General features: G+C 34.6%; 1 protein-coding gene across 1 annotated transcript in view; it reads left to right on the top strand.

Annotated features, from left to right (window-relative positions):
- Positions 1-20,844, top strand: part of ZRANB3 (zinc finger RANBP2-type containing 3) — a 37,123-nt gene extending 16,279 nt beyond the window's left edge. The window contains exons 3-21 of the mRNA XM_088521791.1: positions 1,804-1,822; positions 3,719-3,897; positions 5,609-5,840; positions 6,983-7,068; positions 9,590-9,761; positions 10,136-10,264; positions 11,156-11,275; positions 11,914-12,033; positions 12,515-12,694; positions 12,973-13,125; positions 13,569-14,028; positions 14,682-14,882; positions 15,682-15,770; positions 15,960-16,061; positions 16,920-17,062; positions 18,314-18,457; positions 18,925-19,318; positions 19,962-20,093; positions 20,435-20,844. Of these exons, the coding sequence (XP_088377917.1) occupies positions 1,804-1,822; positions 3,719-3,897; positions 5,609-5,840; positions 6,983-7,068; positions 9,590-9,761; positions 10,136-10,264; positions 11,156-11,275; positions 11,914-12,033; positions 12,515-12,694; positions 12,973-13,125; positions 13,569-14,028; positions 14,682-14,882; positions 15,682-15,770; positions 15,960-16,061; positions 16,920-17,062; positions 18,314-18,457; positions 18,925-19,318; positions 19,962-20,093; positions 20,435-20,533 (3,154 nt within the window). The 3' untranslated portion in view covers positions 20,534-20,844. The remainder of the gene's footprint in view (positions 1-1,803; positions 1,823-3,718; positions 3,898-5,608; positions 5,841-6,982; positions 7,069-9,589; positions 9,762-10,135; positions 10,265-11,155; positions 11,276-11,913; positions 12,034-12,514; positions 12,695-12,972; positions 13,126-13,568; positions 14,029-14,681; positions 14,883-15,681; positions 15,771-15,959; positions 16,062-16,919; positions 17,063-18,313; positions 18,458-18,924; positions 19,319-19,961; positions 20,094-20,434) is intronic.
- Positions 20,845-22,477: the final 1,633 nt, after the last annotated feature.

Below are 22,477 nucleotides of genomic sequence, written 5' to 3'. Positions count from 1 at the left end.
TTTCCATTCTGGTCACTGGAGGAGATGAGTATTATTGGGCACTATGTCAGTTAAAATTGATAGTGCTGCTGGGGTCATTAATTATTAGAGAAAGAAAAGAAAAAAAACTCTGTCAATTTTCTTGTAGATATACTAATTTCAGAGTACCTGACACTAAAAATGCTGGTCAGTATTACTTGCAAGGTTTTCAGTATCAAAATGTAAAAGCATTATGTTTTCTTGGCATGTTAAATTTTATTCTAGATATGCACATCTGGAAGAACTTTTCCATTATTTCAGGGAAGGAACATCTGCATTTGGGTTACAGGTCGCAATGGGTGTGTGTATAGTTATGTGGCAGTGGGGTAAGAGAAGTATCAGTCCCCTTGCGAAGATACAGTGGCTGCGAACACACCATAAAAAGAAACTTTCCGCAGGAACGCAGCAAGGCTAGCTTGTGCCATTACTGAAACCAACCACAGTTAGAAATTAAAAGCACACACCAAAAAGGTCCTTGAATTTAGAGGGGGAAATAAGAAGAGGAATGGTTCCCTGGGAAACTTATTCCCTTCCAGTACGTCTGAGAATTTCTGAGACTTGTTGCTTTTCTGTCAGAAAACATTTATAAAGCCTTGGCTGAAGAGATTCACTGCTTAGAGCTTAATTACTGCTATCGGTTAGTTCAAGTAGTGGCAGTCAGGACTGTGTTTCTGAATGTTTTGATTAAACCCATATCCTGTGTGGGGCACTGTAATACCAGATGGTGGGAGTTATTTTTCCCCTTTGCAATTTTTGGAAAACTTGGGAAAGTCTACAGTGCTTTAAAAACTTTTCAGTTTACTTTAGAGTTGGAGGGTTCATTTAATTGAAGCCCATGAGGAATGACACTTCTCTGACAATTCTTACAAAGATGCAGGAATCCATATTTAATACCTGCCCCAGACCTTGCTTTGGCACTTCCATTATTGATTCTCATCAGTAAGTACTTGGTAAATCAGTTACATGTTGCCTGGGGTGGCTACAGGAGAAAAGCAGAACTTTAGTAGACAAGTAATTCCCTTTATTCATCTTCCAGTCTCAAAGACTTCAGGAAGTTTGTGTGTGCCAGAGGCCTCAGAAGCGTAGCTAGACCCTGTCCAAGCTAGAATGTACATAGGAAGGCATAACCTAAAATACTTGTCAGGAATTTATATCAGAGGTAGTACCTGATGTTTAGAAAATATAGCTAGACTGAACAAGATTTTCTAGTTTTGACTGTGAACTTGGAGTCATTATTGTCTTTATATAAAGTAATATTATTTAAATGATTTCAAAATAGAAAATTAACTTTTTTTTTTTTTTCAACATGCTAGCCAGTACAGTTTATATGGTGGAGGGGAGAACCAATTTTATTTCAAAACAGAGAGATGCAGAAAGGAACTGTTTTAAAAATCATCCTGCTGTATAAACTGTTCTTAATCACAAATCTGCAAAAATATCATTTAACCATTTTTGAAAGACAATAAAATTGAAGGTGTGCTTCTTCCATTGAAACTGTCTCATAAGATTTTAACATACTGAGTATAAGTTCTTCATTAATACTAACAAATTGAGTGTTTTTAGAATAATTGCCATACTTATTTTGATATCAAAATTACATTTTAGTTGATTTCAAAGATACTGTGTGTGGAATGAAATCTACCTTTTTTTTTTTTTTTTTCTTTTCCTTTTCATTAATTCAGTATCTTCATAACCCAGGTCTTTAGCAAACTATTTGTAAGTATTGGTTTATCTAATGTATTAATTTCTGCTGATTTTTTTCTTATGTTTTTGTTTCTTATTCAGGTGTATGATTGCTGATGAGGTAAGTGATGTTCCTGTTCTTTTAACACTATTCTTGTTATTTTGACGCATGTTATTCAATTATGACTTTTTTTTTTTTTTTTTATCCGAGTGCTGTGGGCCAGAAGGTCAGCAATGAAAGACTCCTAATTTCTGTGATAATCACTAGATGTTCTGATTTTCTGATCAGTAGATATTCTGATTTTTCCATGTGGGGAAAAAAATATGAAACCTGACATAAGCTTAAAACAGCCTACAAAAAACCTTCATAGGTTATTTTATTTGTATTTAGGTAGGTTATATCTCCTACATGTGAAATCTGATATGAAGTTATTTTAATTTTTAGATCTTTTATAATTATACAGGTAGATATTTTTAATGGATTAAGAAATATCTGTGGACCAAGAAAATAGGTTTTCAACAGATATGTCTTCCAAAGATGAGTTTTCTTAAATGTACTGACCACGTACTACTAGAGAAATTTGTCTTTAACAGGCTTGAGAAGTAATAATACATTTCATATTAGGGTAATTTTAGTTCATCATTTATTCCCATAGCTGAAACATTTTTGTAATAGAGTATAATTTTCTTCATGTATCATCAGTACAAAACTTCACTGATGAAGAGGTAACGTTTGGAGTTTGGTGTAGTCTCCCAATGTAATTTGAGCAAGTTTCTTCAAACACTGGAGGGAGAGAGAGAAGGAAGAAGGGAGGGGGAGAGAGATATTATTGAGAATAAATATCTCATGGTATAAAAATCTTATAACAATTAGGCATAAGAATAGAATGTGAAATTTCTGGAAACTGAAGAAAACAAAAGCATTTAGGGGAGAGGGAAAGGGAAGCTTGGGAAAAATTGAAATATCTTCAATAGTTCTTTGTTCATTAAAACTTTTTTTTTTTCTTAAAATTCCCTACCTTGAAAAAGAAAACATGCTCTGTATAGTTAATCAGCAGTAAAAAATTCTGCAGGATATATTTATTCTGAAATAAAGTTATATTTAAATCATACTGTTAATAGACCTGGCAGTAGAGGAAAGATTATGTAGTGTGTCTTTTGCACCTGTGGATATATCACTAAAATAAGAAGAAAATATTGATAAAAGAAAACATTAATATGGTGAATGTGTATACAAAAGGAAGCATTACACATGAAAGATGGGCTTTATTACAAATACTGTATATACACCTGTATTATGTAGCATATTGGTCATAAGCTACTACTTTGTTGTTGTTGTTCAGACTGAAGCATAACTTAGAACCTTCTGTAAATCTAAAATTCTAAAAATTACTTTTCTTTCCTAGAGCAGGGTAGATACTACCTTTCATTTTCCCCCAAATCTCCCATTTTTTCCACTTTAGTCACTTCCTGGCCTGAGAAGGAAGTGTTTAAATAAATAAAATACTCTCCCCATGCCCCCAGTCTCTCACCTGTCTTGCTATCTAGACTGGTGATTGGTTTCATGGGACCTAACTTATGGATCCACTGCAGCTAGAAGACCTTCATTTTGTCTGTCTTTTCCACTCAATTGCTTGAACCAGTATCCTCCTACATATCATCTTTTGTTTTTCCATCTTCCTCACTGCAGCCACCTATTCAGGTTGTACATGACTCATTGCATCAAGAATTAATCAAATATTTTTTTCTTTGCTTTTTGAATTCGGGGTCATAGAATTCATATGTACTATCTATATATGTTATTCACTGAATAGGAGAGTTCCTACCCTGAAAGTATGAAGCTTAGTAATAACAATTTCCTGTTAAATACATACAAGTATTTCTCCAGTTGGTTTGGTTTGATTTTCCATTTATCTGATTTTGTCTTTCAGGATATTTTTGACCTTTCTGATTAGAATGCGATTTCTGACCATAGACTTATTTTTTAACTTTATTTTGTTTTGCTTTCTTTTCCCAGATGGGATTAGGTAAAACAATTCAAGCAATTGCCATTTCCTATTACTATATAAAGGAATGGCCTCTATTAATTGTAGTACCTTCATCTTTGAGATATCCTTGGGTTGATGAGTTGGAGAAGTGGATACCAGAACTCTCTCCAGATGATATTAGCATTATTCAGAATAAAACTGATACTGGGTGAGTAAAGTTCTTCATTCTTCTGCATAAAGTCTTGTTTCATTCAGTGAACTGATCAGAGTATGTATGTGATAAATGTACAGTATCGTTTATGGCTAAAATGAGAAATTAGGATTCAGACAGTCTGCATCCAAGAGACCTAATAAAAGATTTTTTCATTTAAGTTACTGATCTTTCAGGTGAGAGCTGGTCTTGTGATATTTATCTCCTTCGAAACTGGGGGTCCAATTTTTACAAAAAAGCATGTGCTTGTCTATTGAAAATTAGATTCCTTCAAAGCTATCTCAAATCGAACACATAGTTATTTGTCAACTTTAATGAACTACCTTATGTTCATTAGTTTCTGCAAAACATTTTGAACCTGTTTTTTGGAGAACTTCTGGAGCATACTGTAAAATAAGGAAGTAACTTCAATAATGAAATTTACTGCTTGAATGTTGTGTTTTAACTTATTGGTTAGTTCAAATAGGTTAAAATATACTTAGCCATGAATCTGGTTTGTCAAATCTTCTAACTGCATTTGAAATTTGATATTTTTTAATAAACTGATTCAGCTGAAAATAAGTAGTTTTATTTTAGAAGTACTGTGTTGTTGTTTTTCTCAATCCTCTGCAGAGAAATAGGGGAAACTCTTTTTCGCTGGTTGCTGCATTTATCTACCTACCACCACTGTCCCTGGTCGTAGTGACGGTGCACAAACCAGTGCCTTTTCTCCCACATACCCAGGCTGAATTGGACATGTGCACATACTTTCTTCTTCTGAAAGAGGTTTTCTTCTGCAAAGAAGACTTCAGCTTAGTGTACTTCTGTTACTACCAGGGAACAAATAAATATTAGAGAGCATTACTGTCTGACAGATGAGTTAATCAGCTGTGACTCTTGTTCTGGTAATCTGTCTAACAGTTTTGAAGAATTCCTTGTTGCTTAGAGACTCCTGAAGGACCACAGTGCTCTCTAGTGATTTCAAAATCATTTGGTGCCTTGGACCTGAATATATCCTTGAATTTAATGTAGGAAGTTCTTTTCCACCTAAATACCCGTATTTTTGTCTTGAGCCTCCTGATTCCCTGCATTTTATTTTTTGTTTTCTCTGCATACTGTTAGGGCAAAAAGCTGGATAGACAGCTTGTGTACTAAGTTTCTCAGATGATGAGGGTCAGCTTAGGCAGTTTTCATGATAACCAACATCCAAAAGACAGGCCAGGTAGCTCTTTCAGGCTGCTGTTAAGGTGATTGCCTGGCAACAAAGCTAGCTTTACGTAGGTAGCTTGAATAGAGATATTACTTCAAGTTTTTCAGCAGTTTACAAATTGTGTTCAAAATGATTTGGTTCTATTGTGTACCGTTTTGTCTAGCATGTGTTTTTGTCTCATCTCATATTCCTAGAAAAACACAAATTGAACCAAGACAACCAAATAAAATTTCAGACCTTGCTTATAAATGCAAGCTGTGTCTTCTGAGAATGCCTGAGAAATATGCATGATTTATTTAACTGTCAGTTGCTAGGAAGTTGAAAATATGAAAACTCTGTGTTATTATTAGGCTTGACAGCAGATGTGAATTAACCAGTACAAAATGTATCTTCATATCCTCTTAATAAAAATTGCAATTTTTTTATAATTTCTTTGCTATATTAACCTATCTTTTCCTTTTGTTTTTAATCCTAGTATAAAAAAATCACTAACAGAACATCTCTACTTTCTCTTTTAAGGAGAATACCAACCAGCAAAGTGACAATTCTGGGATATGGCTTGTTAACTAGTGATGCACAGACTTTAGTAGACGCTTTGTCCAGGCAAAACTTTAGGGTGGTTGTGATTGATGAATCACACTACATGAAATCCAGAAATGCTACCCGCAGCAAGATTTTGTTGCCAATTGTGCAGAAAGCTGTTAGAGCGATTCTTCTTACTGGAACTCCTGCTCTAGGAAGACCTGAAGAGGTATAAGAAATATTATGCTCCTCTTAGGGTTGGTAAAGAATGAACAGTTTTGTAATTTCTTTGAATATGTATAGTTGTATATATTCGGGCATAAAACAATGCATTAGTATATACATGTATATGATAAAGCTTACAGAGTAAAGTGTAAAAAAACAAATCATTAATCACTCTTATAATGTAAGTGGAATCTTTTTTTGAAGTCTTCAAACGGAATGTGCAATAGTGTGAAAATAATGCATGAATACTGCAAATCATTATTTATGTTTATATTCATTTATAGCAAATAATTACAGGAACATTTCTTGCTTGGCACAAACTTCTGAGAGAATAGCAACATTTCACAACTTTTTTTTTTCTTAATATTCCTCTTCATTTCTCTAACCTCTGTATTGAAATAAGCCTGTGAAGGACAAAATTTGCCTGTAGTAATTTTTGTCTGGGGAAAGGTCTCTACAATGCAGTTAGGTCTTATGAAATCTTCAGTGACAAAAATGATATGTGGTACATTTTAGAGGACAGCAGGCAAATAAAATTAGGAGGGCCTTCTGACTTACTGCTGCCTCTGTCCTTTCTACTGCCCCCTGACAATTTATCTTGGATCTAATTGTGATCTCTAAGCTCAGAAAGCTTTGACAGTAATACAGCTTGTAAGCAGTCTTGTTAAGTTTGTCTGCACTGTTACCTCCTGTTACTCAACTGAATGAAAGGCATGAAATTTGTTTGTAATGACACTATTTTTTGAAATAAAATGTAAGAATGAGTAGATGTCTTGTGTTCTGGAAGAATGGTATTCACAAAATACCTGCTTTGAAAGTTTGCAGAAGTGTACCTGGGAGATGACAAATATTTTTAGGAAGAACGTCTCATCTGTGTTATCTCCTTCAGTTTTAGTCTTTTCCATGTCTTTGGCACTGTATACTGCTGTCCAGGGTATCCTGTTCCTTGAGGGCTTCGTACAGCTGTCCCATCTCCAGACACATGAGTTCTGTCATTTAAGTCCATTGTGTGCACACTGAGGTGTTTGTTTTCTTAAAAATTGATGAATGCAAGCTTAACAAAATAATCATGTAACTAGTGATAATAGTTTCTGAGTAGTTTATATTTAAAGACAATCTGTCACTGTTGCTTCTCTTCTTATACAGCTTTTCATGCAGATTGAGGCACTTTTTCCAAGGAGATTTGGAACTTGGAGTGAATATGCCAAAAAATACTGCAATGCTCGTGTCAGGTATTGTTTCACATGCCCTTCTATTTTCCTTCTATTTTTTTTCTTTCTTTCTTTCTCTTATGTCAAGTAAGAAAATTATTTAGTACCTCTGTTACTAAGAGGTACTAGTGCTTACCTCTAATCCTTTTATCATGCTTAGAAATGCAGGGTCAGAGACTCTTTCCATTAAAGATCATAAGGGCCTTGCAGAGGAAAAGCACCACTTGTAAGAAGCATCCTGCATAAGCACAGAAGATAACTTTGCAGCATTTGTTGCCAGAGTTTCTAGAACTGTTTAGGAGTGCAAAGTTTCCAGTCTTTTTAATCCTCAAGTGAACAATTGGAAGCTAGCTATTAGAGTTTGAGAAAAAGTTCAAGTAGCAGCCTTCTGTTGCATAAAGTTATGTGTCAATTTAATGTCATTAGTGTGAAGTGTATAGGTGTTACTTTTTGTAGCTGAAGTGGAGGCTCCACTAGAAAAGAAGTTTCTGATTCCCAGCCCTATGCCCATATCATGTAATCACTTACCTATTTTTTCTTACTATATTTACTACAGGGTCCATTCTCTACTATCCAATCATACTTGAAAGAAAACAAAAATACTACTCATCTCTTTATTTTACAGATTATTTGGATAAAAGTATATACAAGTATAAAACTCCTAAAAGTAGAGGAGTGTAGTTGTAGTTTAGTTTAAGGGAATGAATGTAGGATTATAAATTCTTGTCCCCTACCTTCTCTTTTCCTAGGTAAAATTGCTCATTATGCTTTTCACATGCATACTTAATGACTTTTAAACTCATTTTACTCTTTGCATCTTTTGTGCATTTTCTTATTTTATATGTTAAAATTATTAATTTAATGAGGACTTATTTCCTTCCGAATTGATTATCTCAAATTTAGTTTAGTGATCATTTCCTCTAGATGTACCCTGAAACAGAGGGGAGCTAGGCAGTCTAGAACAAAAGAAATTGGGAGAAGAGCATTGTTGAAATCTCTTAGCTGCAATTTCATGTATATTCAAAATGTTAGGTTTTGCCAGGAAAATTAGCTAGCAAGTAGATTTACTTTTTACATTAGTGATTAATTTTCATACATGCTTTTATTTTGTCATATGCATTTTATTAGTATTCAAATTCAGATTACATGGAGCAGTGCTAACTAGTTTTCAGACAGAGAAATGCTATTTTTCCATGGTATTTTGACTGAACACACCTGTATTTTTCACACCACAAGTGTGCATGGGTACATCAAAGTTAGCAACTCAATCTTAGATGATTATCTTATTTTTGGAATACCATAAATGTAATAAAAATAAGTTCAGGGTTTGGCAAGCTCCCAGTAAGTAACTTTGTCTTCATGACTTGCCTGAAACAAAACATTCTGTGGTAATAAACTTGATGGGCTATTTATTGCCGCACTTATCATTTAAAAAAAATATATATATACTCAAAGGAGGGACCTTTCTAAGGACCAGTAGACAGGCCCAAGAATAGGTGACCTGAGCGGGTGATGTGCCTGTCCTGTGTACGTACAATATTCGCAGTGTGTTACTGCAGTGCTTTACCAATTCAGTACCCCAGCTGCCTGCCAGACTGGTTATTGGCAGCCAACTGCAGCACTGTAGATAATCTCAGCAAGGCTTAAAATTATTTAAGTAATATATTTCTTTAGTATTTTTAACACTATAAAATTAAATGCTTCCAACGTACTCTCCTGTTCTCAAAGATGCAACCTGAACTTATCTGCAGAGCCAGTGGAATGTGTCAGGCAAGTTATTTTGTTTGAACTTAAAAACAAAACAAAGCTGGGAGAAGAAAGGAAAATGAAAACTAATTTGATAATTCCTTTTTCCTTTTAACCTTTAATCTCCTTTTAACCTGAAACTATTTTCCCTATTTAACCTTGCTCATCAAATACTAGTGCATTTGAAACTGGTACATTTAGCCAGTTTCACCACATTTTGCCGGTTTTAGTTTAGCCATTAAAAAACTGTCCCAGCCGCAAAGAGGAAATTCTTGGGTGTTGAGATTAGGGGGAGAGAAAAGGAGTATTAATATTTGTAGTTCCCATTCCTGTATTACTTGTTCTCTTCTGTAATATAATGATGAACATTTTCATTATTGTATTTTTTTTCATTACTAGTTTTATCAATCTCTTTTTAATATAAAGCTATAATACCTTTGAGTAATGTTCCCCGTGAGCTCTGCCTTCAGTTTAACATGACGTTCCAGTGATGTGAGTTTTAAAATGATACTTCCCTTTCTACAGGAAGTAGTATGGATATGATGAGATAAAAGACTGTATGCATGTGACTGAAGTCAGGCCTGTGGGTGTTTACTTAAATAGCTCTAAGACTTTAGTATTGGAAGCAATCAGACAGAAAACAATTGTGTCTCTGGTGTAACCAGAAACTCTGAAAGTCGCTATCCAGCACATCTTCAAATCTAACGGCGTGTTTTAAAATGATATACTGAAGGTTTCTATTGAAGAGTTAGGAAGAGAGAGTTTTTTACCTTCAGTGGTTATTTTTCATTTTCAGATTTTTTGGTAAAAGAGCTCAGTGGGATTGTAGAGGAGCTTCAAATTTAGAGGAACTGCATCAACTTTTAAGGGAAATAATGATCAGAAGACTGAAGAATGATGTTTTAACTCAGCTGCCTCCCAAAGTTAGGCAGCGTATTCCATTTGACCTTCCACAAGCTGCAGCTAAGGTAATTTTTTCACTTTTTCTAGAAACACATTTTCTAGTCATATGTCTGTGTTCATGTGTGGTATATATGTATTGTAGGTGTGTTGACAAGCTAATTAACTATGAGTTAGGTAAGTGATTAGAAAGGTGATAGAAAATTGGCTGAACTGGTGGCCTAAGAGAAGCAGCTCTAATCCAGCTGGCCAGTCACTAGTGGTGTCCTCTAGGTGTCAATGCTGAGGTCAGTACTGTTTAATATCTTCATCAATGGCTTAGATGACAGGGTGAATGCACTCTTAGCAAGCAAACTGATCCAATAAAACTGGGAAAAGAGGCTAATATGCCAGATGGTTGGGCTTCTATTCGGAAGGATCACTGATCTTTTCTCCCAATTAGGATTTGAATACAACTTTTGCACAGTGGGAGAAGTTAATGAGAGGTCTGAATTCAGATGCCACTGAAAGCCACTTTGTTGAGGTCATGAGTCTAATCACACGCATGTATAAAGAAACAGCCATTGCCAAGGTAAGCCTGGGAGCCTTCTGTTAATATATTGAAAATGCTCCATATATTTTAACTTAGATGCAATTGATTTTATTGACCTGAATATTAGATGAGGTTGGTTGGTTTGTTTTATATTTGCAATATGGGGAAACACTGTTGGTTTACTTGTATGTTCATGACCTAGACTGACTCCCAATGCTAAGTGTGAAAGCTGTTGCTGATTCTATATCCACAAAGTGGACTGAGAGTGTCCAGGCATAGTCTCCTGATTGTACTGAATGCATCTCCCAGGCTTAGGAACATATCATTGTTATTTTAATATTTTCAACATCTTCTTTAAAAACTATTATTTCAAACAAAATAATTTAACAAATCTTTAAATAGAGCAGTTTTTTGTAACTAAAGTATTGTGGAAGCAACTAGATTATTCTTTCAGTTTTGGTATGCCTCTTTAGGGAGAGAGATACGGAAGTTCTAATTAAATCTTACGTTATCCATTTAAAAATATGTTAATGGGCAGAAATCCTTTTTCTCTTTTCTTATGTGACTTATAATGTCAGATAAGGCATTTTTAATTAAAATGTTCTTATTTACAGCTTAATCCTGGAAAAAATGACTCATTTTTTTTCTCTAAAAGAATGGGATAGGTGTCTCTGTTAAGACATAAACTTATAGTATTATTTAGAAATGAATTTGAATAATTGTATACTTACCAGTGTTACTGTTTGAATTTGAATAATTGTAAAGTTACGAATATTAGTGTTCAGTAATGTCTTGAAATGGATAAAAAAAAAAAAAAAATTGACCCATCTACCTTTTCATATTACAGGAGATAGAAGAATGTCAATTCTTCAAAACTGTCTTTTTGAACATTTTGTATGCCTAATAAAGACTCATCTTCTTATCCTATAGGCAGGAGCAGTAAAGGACTATATCAAAATGATGCTTGAAAATGACAAATTAAAATTTCTAGTTTTTGCTCACCACTTAAACATGCTTCAAGCCTGTACAGAGGCTGCTATAGAAAGTAAGGTAATGGTTTAATATTTGTATCCTCAGCTTTAATATTGAGCTTTAGAAGTACAAGTCAGCTGTATTGGATTTGCAGAACTGTTTTATATTTCAGAGAGAAACGCTCATCTATTATGATGTATTATTCTTGAATAGGTATTGTAGTTGGTTGTTTCCCAAGTTGCCCACCAATTTCTCTTTTTGTCACCCAAGTTCTCTTTCCTTTCTTAGTTTTGCAGAATGCCATCATCTTGCTTGTACGTTTAATTCAAAGAGTAAATGTACCTGCAAACTACCTCCATATTGTTGACCAAGGCCCATCAACCTTTCCTAGGGAACAGAGACTTTTCTTTTCTTTTGTAATAGTAAGCTAATATTTTGCAAATGCTCATAATTAAAGAATTTTAATAACTTCTGTTAGTTATATTTTTCTTCTGCAAAGTGTACCATTTTAAGAGCCCATGTTCCCCTTTCCTTAAGAGAGAATACTACTACTGAGCATTTCTCTAGATATAATCCAAAGGGTGTATGATTTGCTTCTGTCTCCATAACAGAAATAGAATAAATGTTTCTGTACTGTGAGTTGGGTTGAAGGAGTGGAATTGGGAAGTATGAGTGAGTGTGCCCAAAAATTGATGGGGATGTCTCTAACTTTGTAGGCTCGCTACATACGAATAGATGGAAGTGTTCCTTCTGCTGAAAGAATACACCTTGTTAATCAGTTTCAGAAGGATCCTGACACCCGAGTTGCTATTTTGAGTATTCAGGCAGCTGGTCAGGTGGGTTAAAAAGGGAAATATGTAAAATAATAAACTTGAAGAGTATAAATATTACAGTGACTTGGTGACTGAAGATATGTACTAAAGGCGGTACGCATGAGGCAACTTTTCCAGACTCATTTATTCATTTTTTTACACTAACAGTATAAACTTTTGAGCCTCCATGAAGTTAAGGAAAATGAAGATAAAAGGCAGCGTCTCATATTTGACTAATCAGCAAAACTCTATTGCTCTAAAAATACCTGATTAATAAGAAACAGATGTTCCTTCCACGATGAAAAGCAACGCACAGCATTTGCAGAGTATCTGGCATTTTCTGAATCTTATTAACATCTACCTGAAGCTCAACATAGTAATCATTACAGCATCTTTTATCCATAAAAAAGTGTTTTTACAGACGCTTTCGATATTCAGTTGTTTGTGTGTAGAATCTTTTTTTTTTTTCTTTTCTAAAATATCTCTACTTGCTAATTTTATTTAGGGTTTAACTTTTACTGCTGCTACTCATGTTGTATTTGCCGAATTATATTGGGATCCAGGCCACATTAAGCAAGCAGAAGATAGAGCACATCGAATTGGACAGTGCAGTTCTGTAAACGTTCACTTCCTTATTGCAAAAGGAACACTGGATCCTCTTATGTGGGCCATGCTGAATCGTAAGGTACGTGTGGTGGAATAGACCCCAAATAATCCAGAACTCACTATGTGCAAACACCAAATAACATTTTGCTTTTCTAGAGCACTGTCCTAGCATTAGACAGACTGATGCATCTAGAATTGCCAAATACCGGAGTAATTACTTTGATTTCCTCTTGAATTTCTCACTTTACAAAGGCTGAAATGAATTCGCAAGAGAAGCAAACTGAGTAGATTTAGTCACCAAACTTAGTTCCAATATATTAATTCTTCAGAAACTTTATGCAGGTTTTCTTTCTGCAGGCCAAAGTTACAGGAAGCACCTTGAATGGCAAGAAAGAAAAAATGCAGGCTGAAGAAGGTGATAAGGACAAATGGGATTTTTTGAGTTTTGCTGAAACCTGGACCCCAAATGAAAGTCTAGAAGATTTCAGAAATGAGCTTTTATTTACACATGTAAGACTCAAAGCTTATGTTTTTTCAATGTTCTTTTATTAAAAAAAAAAAATCTAACTTGTTCAATTATTCCCTGTGTGTATACTGCATACTTTGCTACCAGAGAGACAGTGAAGGAGTGAAAAAATAATGCCATTTTAAAACGTTACAGTTTTATTACAGTTTAAAGACTTTTCTTTTAAGGGACATCATCAGCATGCCAGTTTTATGTATTTGTCCTCTGATAGTGCTGTTTCAGAATTTTGTTGAGAATTTTGAGACTATTTTTTACATGAGCTAGAAGAAGTTGTCACTTGTTTTAACAAAACAAGTTTTAACAAAACAATTTTTGTTTTAACAAAATTTAATAGAAATTATTAATAATAGAGAAAAGCTACTATGATTTTAACAGATTCTGATGCTGTAATTATAAATAAGATTTACATTTTTTCCCTCTTTCCTAGTTTGAAAAGGAAAGACAGCATGACATACGTTCCTTCTTTTCTCCAAAATCCTCCACTGAAAAGAAACGCAAAATATTTTCTTGCAATGAACCTTTAAATCTAGCTTCAGATTCACTTGAAGTCACAAAAGAGGATGCAGAGAAGAGCAGTGAAAACCTGGACTGCACAGAGATGAGTGATGTGGATTCAATTTGTCATAAACAAACTGATGAACCTGACGCTAAAAGATCAAGAAGCATAAGTGGATCTACTCCAGTCAGGTGCAGCAAGAAAAATTCTTTGGCTTCAAAAAAACCCACTTTGTTTACAGAGAAAAACAATCAAGCCCTTCCTTGTGGCTTAAATCCTTCATGTAAAAGCATGGCTTTATCTAAAGTTTGGCACTGTGATGTTTGCACTTACAGTAATAATGAATTACTCCCTTACTGTGAAATGTGCAATTGCCCTCAAAGCAGTCATGGTAAGTGACCTGTGCTGCACAGAGAACCATGCATATTCATTTATTATTTGCTTCAGAGACTATAGTTTTTTTTAAATGCTTACGTATTCATAGATCTGGCCAAATGATGAAAAGACTGGTACCTTGGTGTGAGCAGATACCTGTTAAATGATCTGTTTTTGTTAATTCTTTATTTTGCTTTCTCTTAGGCTTTTTTACATATGCTAAATTGGTACAAATGGAAAAATCAGATGAATATTAAAAGGATATAAATTCTGTGAACAGTAATACTTAATGTTTATTCTGAATCTGTGGGAGGAAGAAGGAAAACTTATGCATACTTTTCTTGAGTAAATATTGGCATTTGTACAATAGTATGCCATATAGTTTTCTTTTATTTTTAAATAGTAATAAAGAGAGTTAGAAACTGCTATTTCAACATAGCTAAAACATGAATGGATTGAATTTTAGCTTGAAATAGTCTAATTTGTTTGGACTCGTAAGGGATTGTTCCATAATAATGCTATAAAATGTGATTACATATATTTTCAATTACATAATATTGTATATAAATATATATGTATATAAATGCATATAAAATATACATTTTGTATATTGATTCTGTTTTTACAGGAAGCCTAAATGATTACTTTTCTTGGTTTTTCTCTCTGCAGTTAAGAGAAACCATGAATCTTCTGCTAGCCACATGGAAGATGATGTATCAAAGGACTCTGAAACGAGTGGAGAGAAGGCAGCGTGCAGTGAAGAAGACGGAAAAAGAGGTGTTGTGGAAATAATGACCCAGCAGTCTGACAAGATCAGTGAACTGAAAGCTATTGAAACTGAAAATGGAAGTGAAAAGAAGGGTGAAGAAGGTAAAGTGGGACTTGCATATAATATGACTCATAATATCCATAAAACCATAATAAATGCTGCTGATGTAAACAATAACGTTTTTAACAAGGAGTACACATTTAAAAGACAGACGTATATAAGCTAACCCATGTCTTTTATTTTTATCTTAAGATGCATTGAATTTTCAAGAGGGCTGAACCCAGCCTTTTTGTACAACATCTGAGTTGTCACTCCTGTAAAGTTTTTGGTTGGTGTATGAAAAGCTATCAAATTAGGTACTCTGAATCTTAAGTTAAAATGTATAATCTTACTGAAGCTTATGCTATTAACTTCTGTCCAGGACAGCTGCGGGCAAAATGGACAACAGTTAATTCAAGAAAAATGGTAAAGTAAAATGGAAAAATATCTTGACATCTTACTGCTCGAGTTGTGAATTTTGTGATGTCATGTTGTTCTGGAAATAGATACAGAAACAGAGCATCAGGTTTATGTATTTCTGGGAAAAAAAAGGAAGAAAAATAATTTTACAATGTTCGTACAAAAATGGTTTTGGATGTGCACAGAAACAGAGAAGTTTCAGAGATAAAAGATGAGTGTGATATTACTTTTAGCATCTTAATAAACTGAATGGAATGAATGAAGGGAAAACTAAGGTCTCTGATAGCAGATAATTAAGTATAACTTCATGATGAATATATCTATATTGGGATCATGTTCTTACTAAGCTAAGTACTATCAAATCTCCACCAAAATGTTAGACTTAAGATTTTATATATATATATATATATATGTATTCAATTTTATTTCTCTTTATAGAAGATGCAGATAAATCAGATATGTTTCCAGTATATGATGGGCTTATGTTCTGTGCAAGCAGGAATACTGATAGAATTCACCTCTATACAAAGGTAATACTGAAAAAATACATGTATTTGTGGGATTATCATGCATTTGTAGCAAATTGCTGTTTCTGAGACATCTTACTTGGGGGCCCAAATTTAGCTGTAAGGGAGAGTAATCCATTTGTAAAATGTATTGGTGTTTTCCCCCATTTTGTACTACATTGCATTTGCAAACAAAACTATTTCCCTGTCCAGGATGGTGAACCACTGAATCATAACTTCATTCCATTGGACATACAGTTGGATAACTGGGAAGATTTACCAGAGGCTTTCCAGCAAAAAAGAAATAGATCATTGGTAAGAACAAATTTTATTGTGGCAATAATATAATAATACTTTGCAATGCTTTTTCTTCTTTAAAATAAATGCAGAATACTTTCAGAGCTTGGGATCTAGGTATAATTTCATCAATGCAAATAGATCTTACAAATGTTGATGAGAATATTAACTATGCAGTCTGTTGCTTTGGCAAATTACCATACATCCTGTTAATGTTTTTGTAGATGGAATCAACTAGGCATCACTTAATTTCTCATCTACAGGATTAGTAACTAGCATTTGTAAGTCAACAAAATAGCATTTTAAAGGTTATGAATTAAATATGGCACATTGTGAAGAAAAATGTGCTAGTTTGCATCAGTTACAGTTACAATTTTGACAGAATGTTCCTACTTTTGTAGGGCACAAGTACACTGAAACATGTAGCTTCCTATATTTCTCTAATAAAATTACATCCATAATAGCATTTAAAGCAAACATTAACACTGTCAAACCAAGGACTCAAAGTAATCCAGATTTTTAATAATCTGTGCGGTGTTAGCTGTTTAGAATAGTTTTCTTACATTTCTTTTTAAATGACAGAAACTTAACTTGGAAAACCAAATTATATCGAATAGAAACAAAAGTGATTATTTTAGTAGGTTCTCTAGCAAGACTTGCACTCAGATTCATGAGACAGATACCAGAATGATAGAACCCCCACTTTTGCGAAGCATAGATGTCACCAAAAAAAAAAAAAAAAAAGGGAGGCGAGGGGAGGGAAATCACAGCTATTTGTAAGACTGAAAAGACATATTAAGAAGGCAGAAGTCCCCCTGTATTTAAGTATTTCAGTTTAATATCTTTTATGTTGCTGACAATAGTATTCTCTACTAGATACTGAGATTTGTGAAAGAATGGAGTCATCTAACAGCAATGAAACAGAAAATTGTCAGAAAAAGTGGTCAGATATTTTATAGTCCAATTCTTGCTGCAGAAGAGGTGTCTAAAAAGCAGTCAGTGGTTAGCAGCACAAAAAGGTATGGTTTTCATTTCCACTTTTTACTAACTGCTGTAAGAAGCTTCATGTGTTTTATTTAACTTTTAGTTGAAAAGAAATTTAAGGTCTAAATATATCATCTTGTATTTCCACGCCTGCAAGTAGATATAAGTTACTAGTTGCCATCAATGACACAATATTTTCTTCAAAAATTCAGTCTATTCCAACTCTGTCATACTCATTTTTTACTTTACTTTTTTTTCTGTCTTCAATAGATGACATTTCTCAACACCATTGTTTTCCTTGGGTGTCACTGAAATTTGTGTTAATTCTTCTTAAGATCTAATTTTAGCTTTCTTCCCACTTCTTTTCTCTGATAATGGCACTCTTTTCCCTGATGTATATTAGCATCTTCAGTGTTGTCACTGCTCCTAACAAATCTTCACATGCATACAGATTTACTCACCAAGGCACTTCTGCAAACTAAAATCTCTTTTTTTTTTTTTTCTGAATCCCTACTTATTATATTGTCTAGACTTGACATATTTTGTGGTAGATAAAATTTCAAGTAAATTTATAGCAGCGCTTGTACTTGTGGTAATGTGAGAAGGACAAATAGTAGGAAATTCAGTAGTGTTTCTTAATCTGATATGTGATGGTTTCTTTTCACAATAAAAATCTAACTATATACCTATACAAACACACACACACACATATGCATATATAAATAAAAAACTATATGCCTATATATATGTATATAAACTAGGGTTTAGCATCTACTGTGATACAGGGAAGCTGTATTAATGAGAAGTTGCCTGAATAGCAGTGTTTTGAAGAATGACCAGAACGAAGAAATTTTAAGAGCTCTGGTGTTTTCTATGATTTCACAATAAAATAAAGAAGCGAGTTCAAAAATAAACAGAGCAAGGAGTTCTCCAGAGCTTTTAAAGTTTTCCATATTATCTGGAATGTCAGTGATACTATATCTAAATGAAACAAAATGGTTTCCAGATTTCAAACAATATCAAATCATTTTCACATTTTTAATTATGGTTTATGTAAAGCAAACTATGTGCTGAATAGAGCTGAAGCTGTTTCTGGAAGAGGTATGTTATGTAAAGTGGAAGAGAAGCACATGTTTTCAAACTTTATTCATATGACACATGGAAACTAGGAATATTTCAAAGGGTTATGCACTATCAGTCTTGCTGTAGATGATTGTGGATATTCTCCGAGATTGTTGTTTTTGTAGTACAATACCAAGTATATTGAAAGGATTATGAATTTTTAGGTATGTGACCAAGGAGGATGTTGCAGCAGCCTCCCTTAGCAAAGCTAACAGCAGCGGGGGCAGCGTTCGCCTCATCTCCAGAGAAAGTAGAGGATGTCTGAAGAATAAAGATGCATCTGTTGAACAAACAGGTCCTTCCCCAAAGTAAGTTTATTAATCTAATACAGTGATTGCATTGTTACTCTATTCATACTCTAGACATATTCATGTTACCCTATAGTAGGGAGTTGATGGATAGCCATAGAAGTTGCCATAACAAAACAGGAAATTTCTTTGACTTTTTACTTCTGTTAAAGGAGTGGCTGAAATATTTTACATTTATTTGTATGCATAGCTGATAGAAACTACCATTTCTGTAAAAATAAGAGTATTATTTTGGCCAATAATTCATTATATGTGTATAAATGCAATAAACTATCCAAAAGAAAAACCTCTCTGTCAAATTTTGTCTGAAATGGAATATAAATAGACTGTACTGTGGAGGTTATTCTTTTTCTATTGAAAAGGGTATTTTAAAAGGAAAAAAAATCTGTTTAAAAATGCATGAAAGCTACTGAATTGTATCACTGAATTTGTGCTTTATTAGTAGCTGTACTCTTTTCTTTGAACAGGTTGGTTGTAGAAAATGGAAAAGCTCCCTCAGTTCTTCATTCAGATAAGGCTGAAGAAAATACTTCCTCCCTCCCCAAGGGCTATTTGCAGGCACTGGACAGCCAAGGGACCCCACTCTGTCTCAGCTGCCAGCAGCCAACGGTTCAGCAGGGCCAGGAATGCCTGGCCCCAGCTTGGGACACACGGTTCTGCTCCCACACGTGCCAGGAGGACTTCTCCATTCGCTCTAGTCAGAGCTACCTGAGGACTAGAGTGTTTGAAATTGAACGTGGCATTTGCCAGTTTTGCAATCAGAACGCCCAGGAGCTTTATCTCAGCATCAGGGATGCGCCAAAGAGTCAACGGAAGAAACTGCTGGAGAGTTCTTGGATGTCTCACCTTCCCCTAGGGCAGGTAATAATACTGGCTTGTAAGGTATAACCACTTGGTGTAGGCCTACAGTAAATGTTGTTTCTTTGTGAAATGCAAACCATTAGCTACCAAAGGAATCAGAAATGTTTAAAATGGAGGATTTTAGCCTGCACCAACAGAATAAGGAAAAGGAAAAAGAAAATGTTAAGTGTCTTGGTAACACATTTTTCATCCATAAAAGAGAAAGGTGTCAGAAGATTCCTCAAGAATAATAATTTAAAAAAAAAAAGCATAATTGCCAATATACAGACAGAAGCAAAAAACACCGTATTAAACTAATGGATAAAATAAGGGATGTAATTATAACTTCACTGCCTAAGAAGCTCATCAGCTGTCAAGACAAACTGAACCTCTCCTCTTTTCCTTGGTAAGGAACACATTAGCGTGCACCTTGTCTTGATCCACCATTATGTGCCTCAGCATGTTGCAGTCTAGGTGAAAATGTGCAACCGGAATTACAGTTCTATGTTGTCCACTGGAAATAACAAGAAAAAGCTAACTTATTTTTCTTCATAGCTACTTCCCTGTTGTTTTTTTTTTTTTCCCCCTTGATCTTACTGTAGAGCATGTGTAGTTCAGATGGGTTATTTAACACTTCTGCTATCGTGCCCTTTGTTTCTTGCAGTTGAATGAAATTATAACAAACCCAACAGAAGGCCAGTTTTGGCAGGTGGATCATATCAAACCAGTTTATAGTGGAGGAGGACAGTGCTCCCTGGAAAACCTTCAAACTCTGTGCACCGTCTGCCACAAAGAGGTTGGTATCATCAGAAGTTCCTCATCTCCTCCCAAGGAAACATTGTGCAAGGGGCATCACAGCAACTCCTGGGCGCTCCCATGCTTACAAGCACAGAAGAGCCTGGGGCAGAAGGGACCCCTGGCTCAGAGTAGTAGCGATGGGAGGTACCATGAGGATACAAGTCTAAGCAGGATTGAGAATGTGTCACACTAATGAATGCATCTGCATTTTTGTGTGTTGTCTACTGCAAAATTAGATTGAAAAAGTTTAACCTGAGAGCCAATGTTTTCTCTACAAAATACTGTTGCCTAGTAACTTGCTTAATACTTACTGAACAGATGCATCTTTCTCTTTTGCAGAGAACTGCAAAACAAGCTAAAGAAAGAAGTCAGATGAAGAGGCATTCTTTAGCTACAAAGTATGGCTGTGATATCACAAAATTTTTTGTGAAGATGTAAAAATGCAAAAAATAATACATCATGATTCAATTTTCTTTATGCACAGATTTAAAATAATCTTTACCGTGATGGTGAGAGGGGAGAAAAGTGGAATTAAATAATTTATGCCATTCTGAAAGGACTGTGGAAGACTGAATAGTACCTGATCATGGTAATATTTTTGGAGATGTGATTTAAGAGCTAAATATCTGGATATAACCTTAACGCAATTTCAGTGTATCAGTTTTCTTCTTATTACAGCGTAGTTGGACCTTCAAGAATTGAAAGAAATTGTGCTGAAACTTCTGTTAATTTTATAATGTTCAAGTGCACTGGGGACAGTTGTGGGGTTGTTTTGTTTATTTTTCTTCATATATTAAAAGTACTGAAGGAAATACAGTACCTGCCCTCTATTTATGACAAAAGGCATAATTGTCTCCTCTAAACTAACTCATTACACCTGCATAACAATCTGATAGCAGTCTTCAGCCCTGAAAGACTTATTAGAATATTCCCCTTGTTGGTATTGGACCTAGCTTCAGAAAATTTGGGCACTTACTTAGAATTAATGGTTATTGAAATCAGCTTTTCTTTAAAACAGCTTGTGTTTAAAATACAGTTCACAAGACCTGGTAATATCCATTGCTCCCTATTTCACCAAAGGTAACTCACTTCTGTGGAAATGCTGTAGTCACAGCAAAACTAGCTTGTTCTGATTAAAAAAAAAATGGGGATGAACTATTTAAGTATCTTTCACTTTACTTTAAATACATAAATAATATTTCAAAGCATAGCAGGATTAAACTGTAGGAAGTAGTTAATAACATTTTTTCATTCTCAGTGAAAAAAAATCAAGCTACTTAAATATACTCTACCACCAACCTTTACAAAGTGTCATATTAGGACAGTGTTTCACGTTGCAGCTCCTCTGGGAGAGAGAGAGCACCCAAGTGAGAAACCCCTCCTGGAAAGTAGGAGAGCTAAAAAGGGGATGCATCCCTTGGGCAGTGGGAGGCTTGGAAGGGATCAGGAGTGTATGGACACAGGGGCATCTCTGAAAGTGCCGGAGGATACATCAAGTTCAAGTAACTTGCAAAAAGCTTTTGAGCTTATTTGACTTCGGAAGAAAATGTTAAGGTTTTAAATGCTGCTTTTGTACAGACCAACCCAGCTAGTTTATGAATGCATCACTCCAACATATGGCAAAAGTGGTAGACTCTCTTGAGCAAAGCCCCAAAACTATGATCGAATGTGTTAAAAATACAACTGAGTTACTGAATCAACCCTTCCACAGTTTAAAAGGCCAAGTGATGATAAGCCTGAGTACAAGATAAGGGCTTTCTAAAAAAATTATACAGCCTTTAGAAAAAAATTATTTTAATGTGAAATTTCACAATAAAGAGCTTAGGACTACATCAGGGAAGGGGAAGAAAACAGGACTGGATAAATACATTTCAGTTAAAGAAGATATTCACTAATTAGCTTAGTGTGACTGACTTCTTTTTAAAAAGCTACCTCATTTAAAAACAAACAAAAAAAAGGTCTTTGACTACTTCTTCCCCAAACTACTCCAGGTCTTATCTTGGTTGAAAGATATGAAAAACCTAGAGACCAAATTCCTATGACAAGAAAACTTATTTATCCTGAAAAATGTATTTCTACTTGATACACTTTGAGAGAAACACTCTACCCACCCCCCCCTTCAGGGTATTACCTGGACACCCCAGAGCATTAAAACTTAACCTTCTATATTAAATATTGTTGTCACAAGCAATTTTGTTCCTAGGTAAAGTTATACAAGTATGACATTTGAAAGGTATTTTGAGACACCCTTACCAGTAACAGCAGTCTGACAGCCAATCGTAAGTTTAGATTTATTTATTTTTACTGTAGTTACTCTTACATTTCAGTCTGCACAGTAACTCTGATCTTTTGCTGACAAAAGCACACCATGACCCCTGTGAA

This window comes from Tinamus guttatus, unplaced genomic scaffold (genome assembly GCF_059628265.1).
Source record: "Tinamus guttatus ecotype Peru unplaced genomic scaffold, ASM5962826v1 Tinamus_guttatus_pri_ptg000133l, whole genome shotgun sequence".
NCBI lineage: Eukaryota > Metazoa > Chordata > Aves > Tinamiformes > Tinamidae > Tinamus > Tinamus guttatus.
Note: the sequence above shows the minus strand (reverse complement) of the source record. Positions and strands in the feature narration are given on the sequence as shown.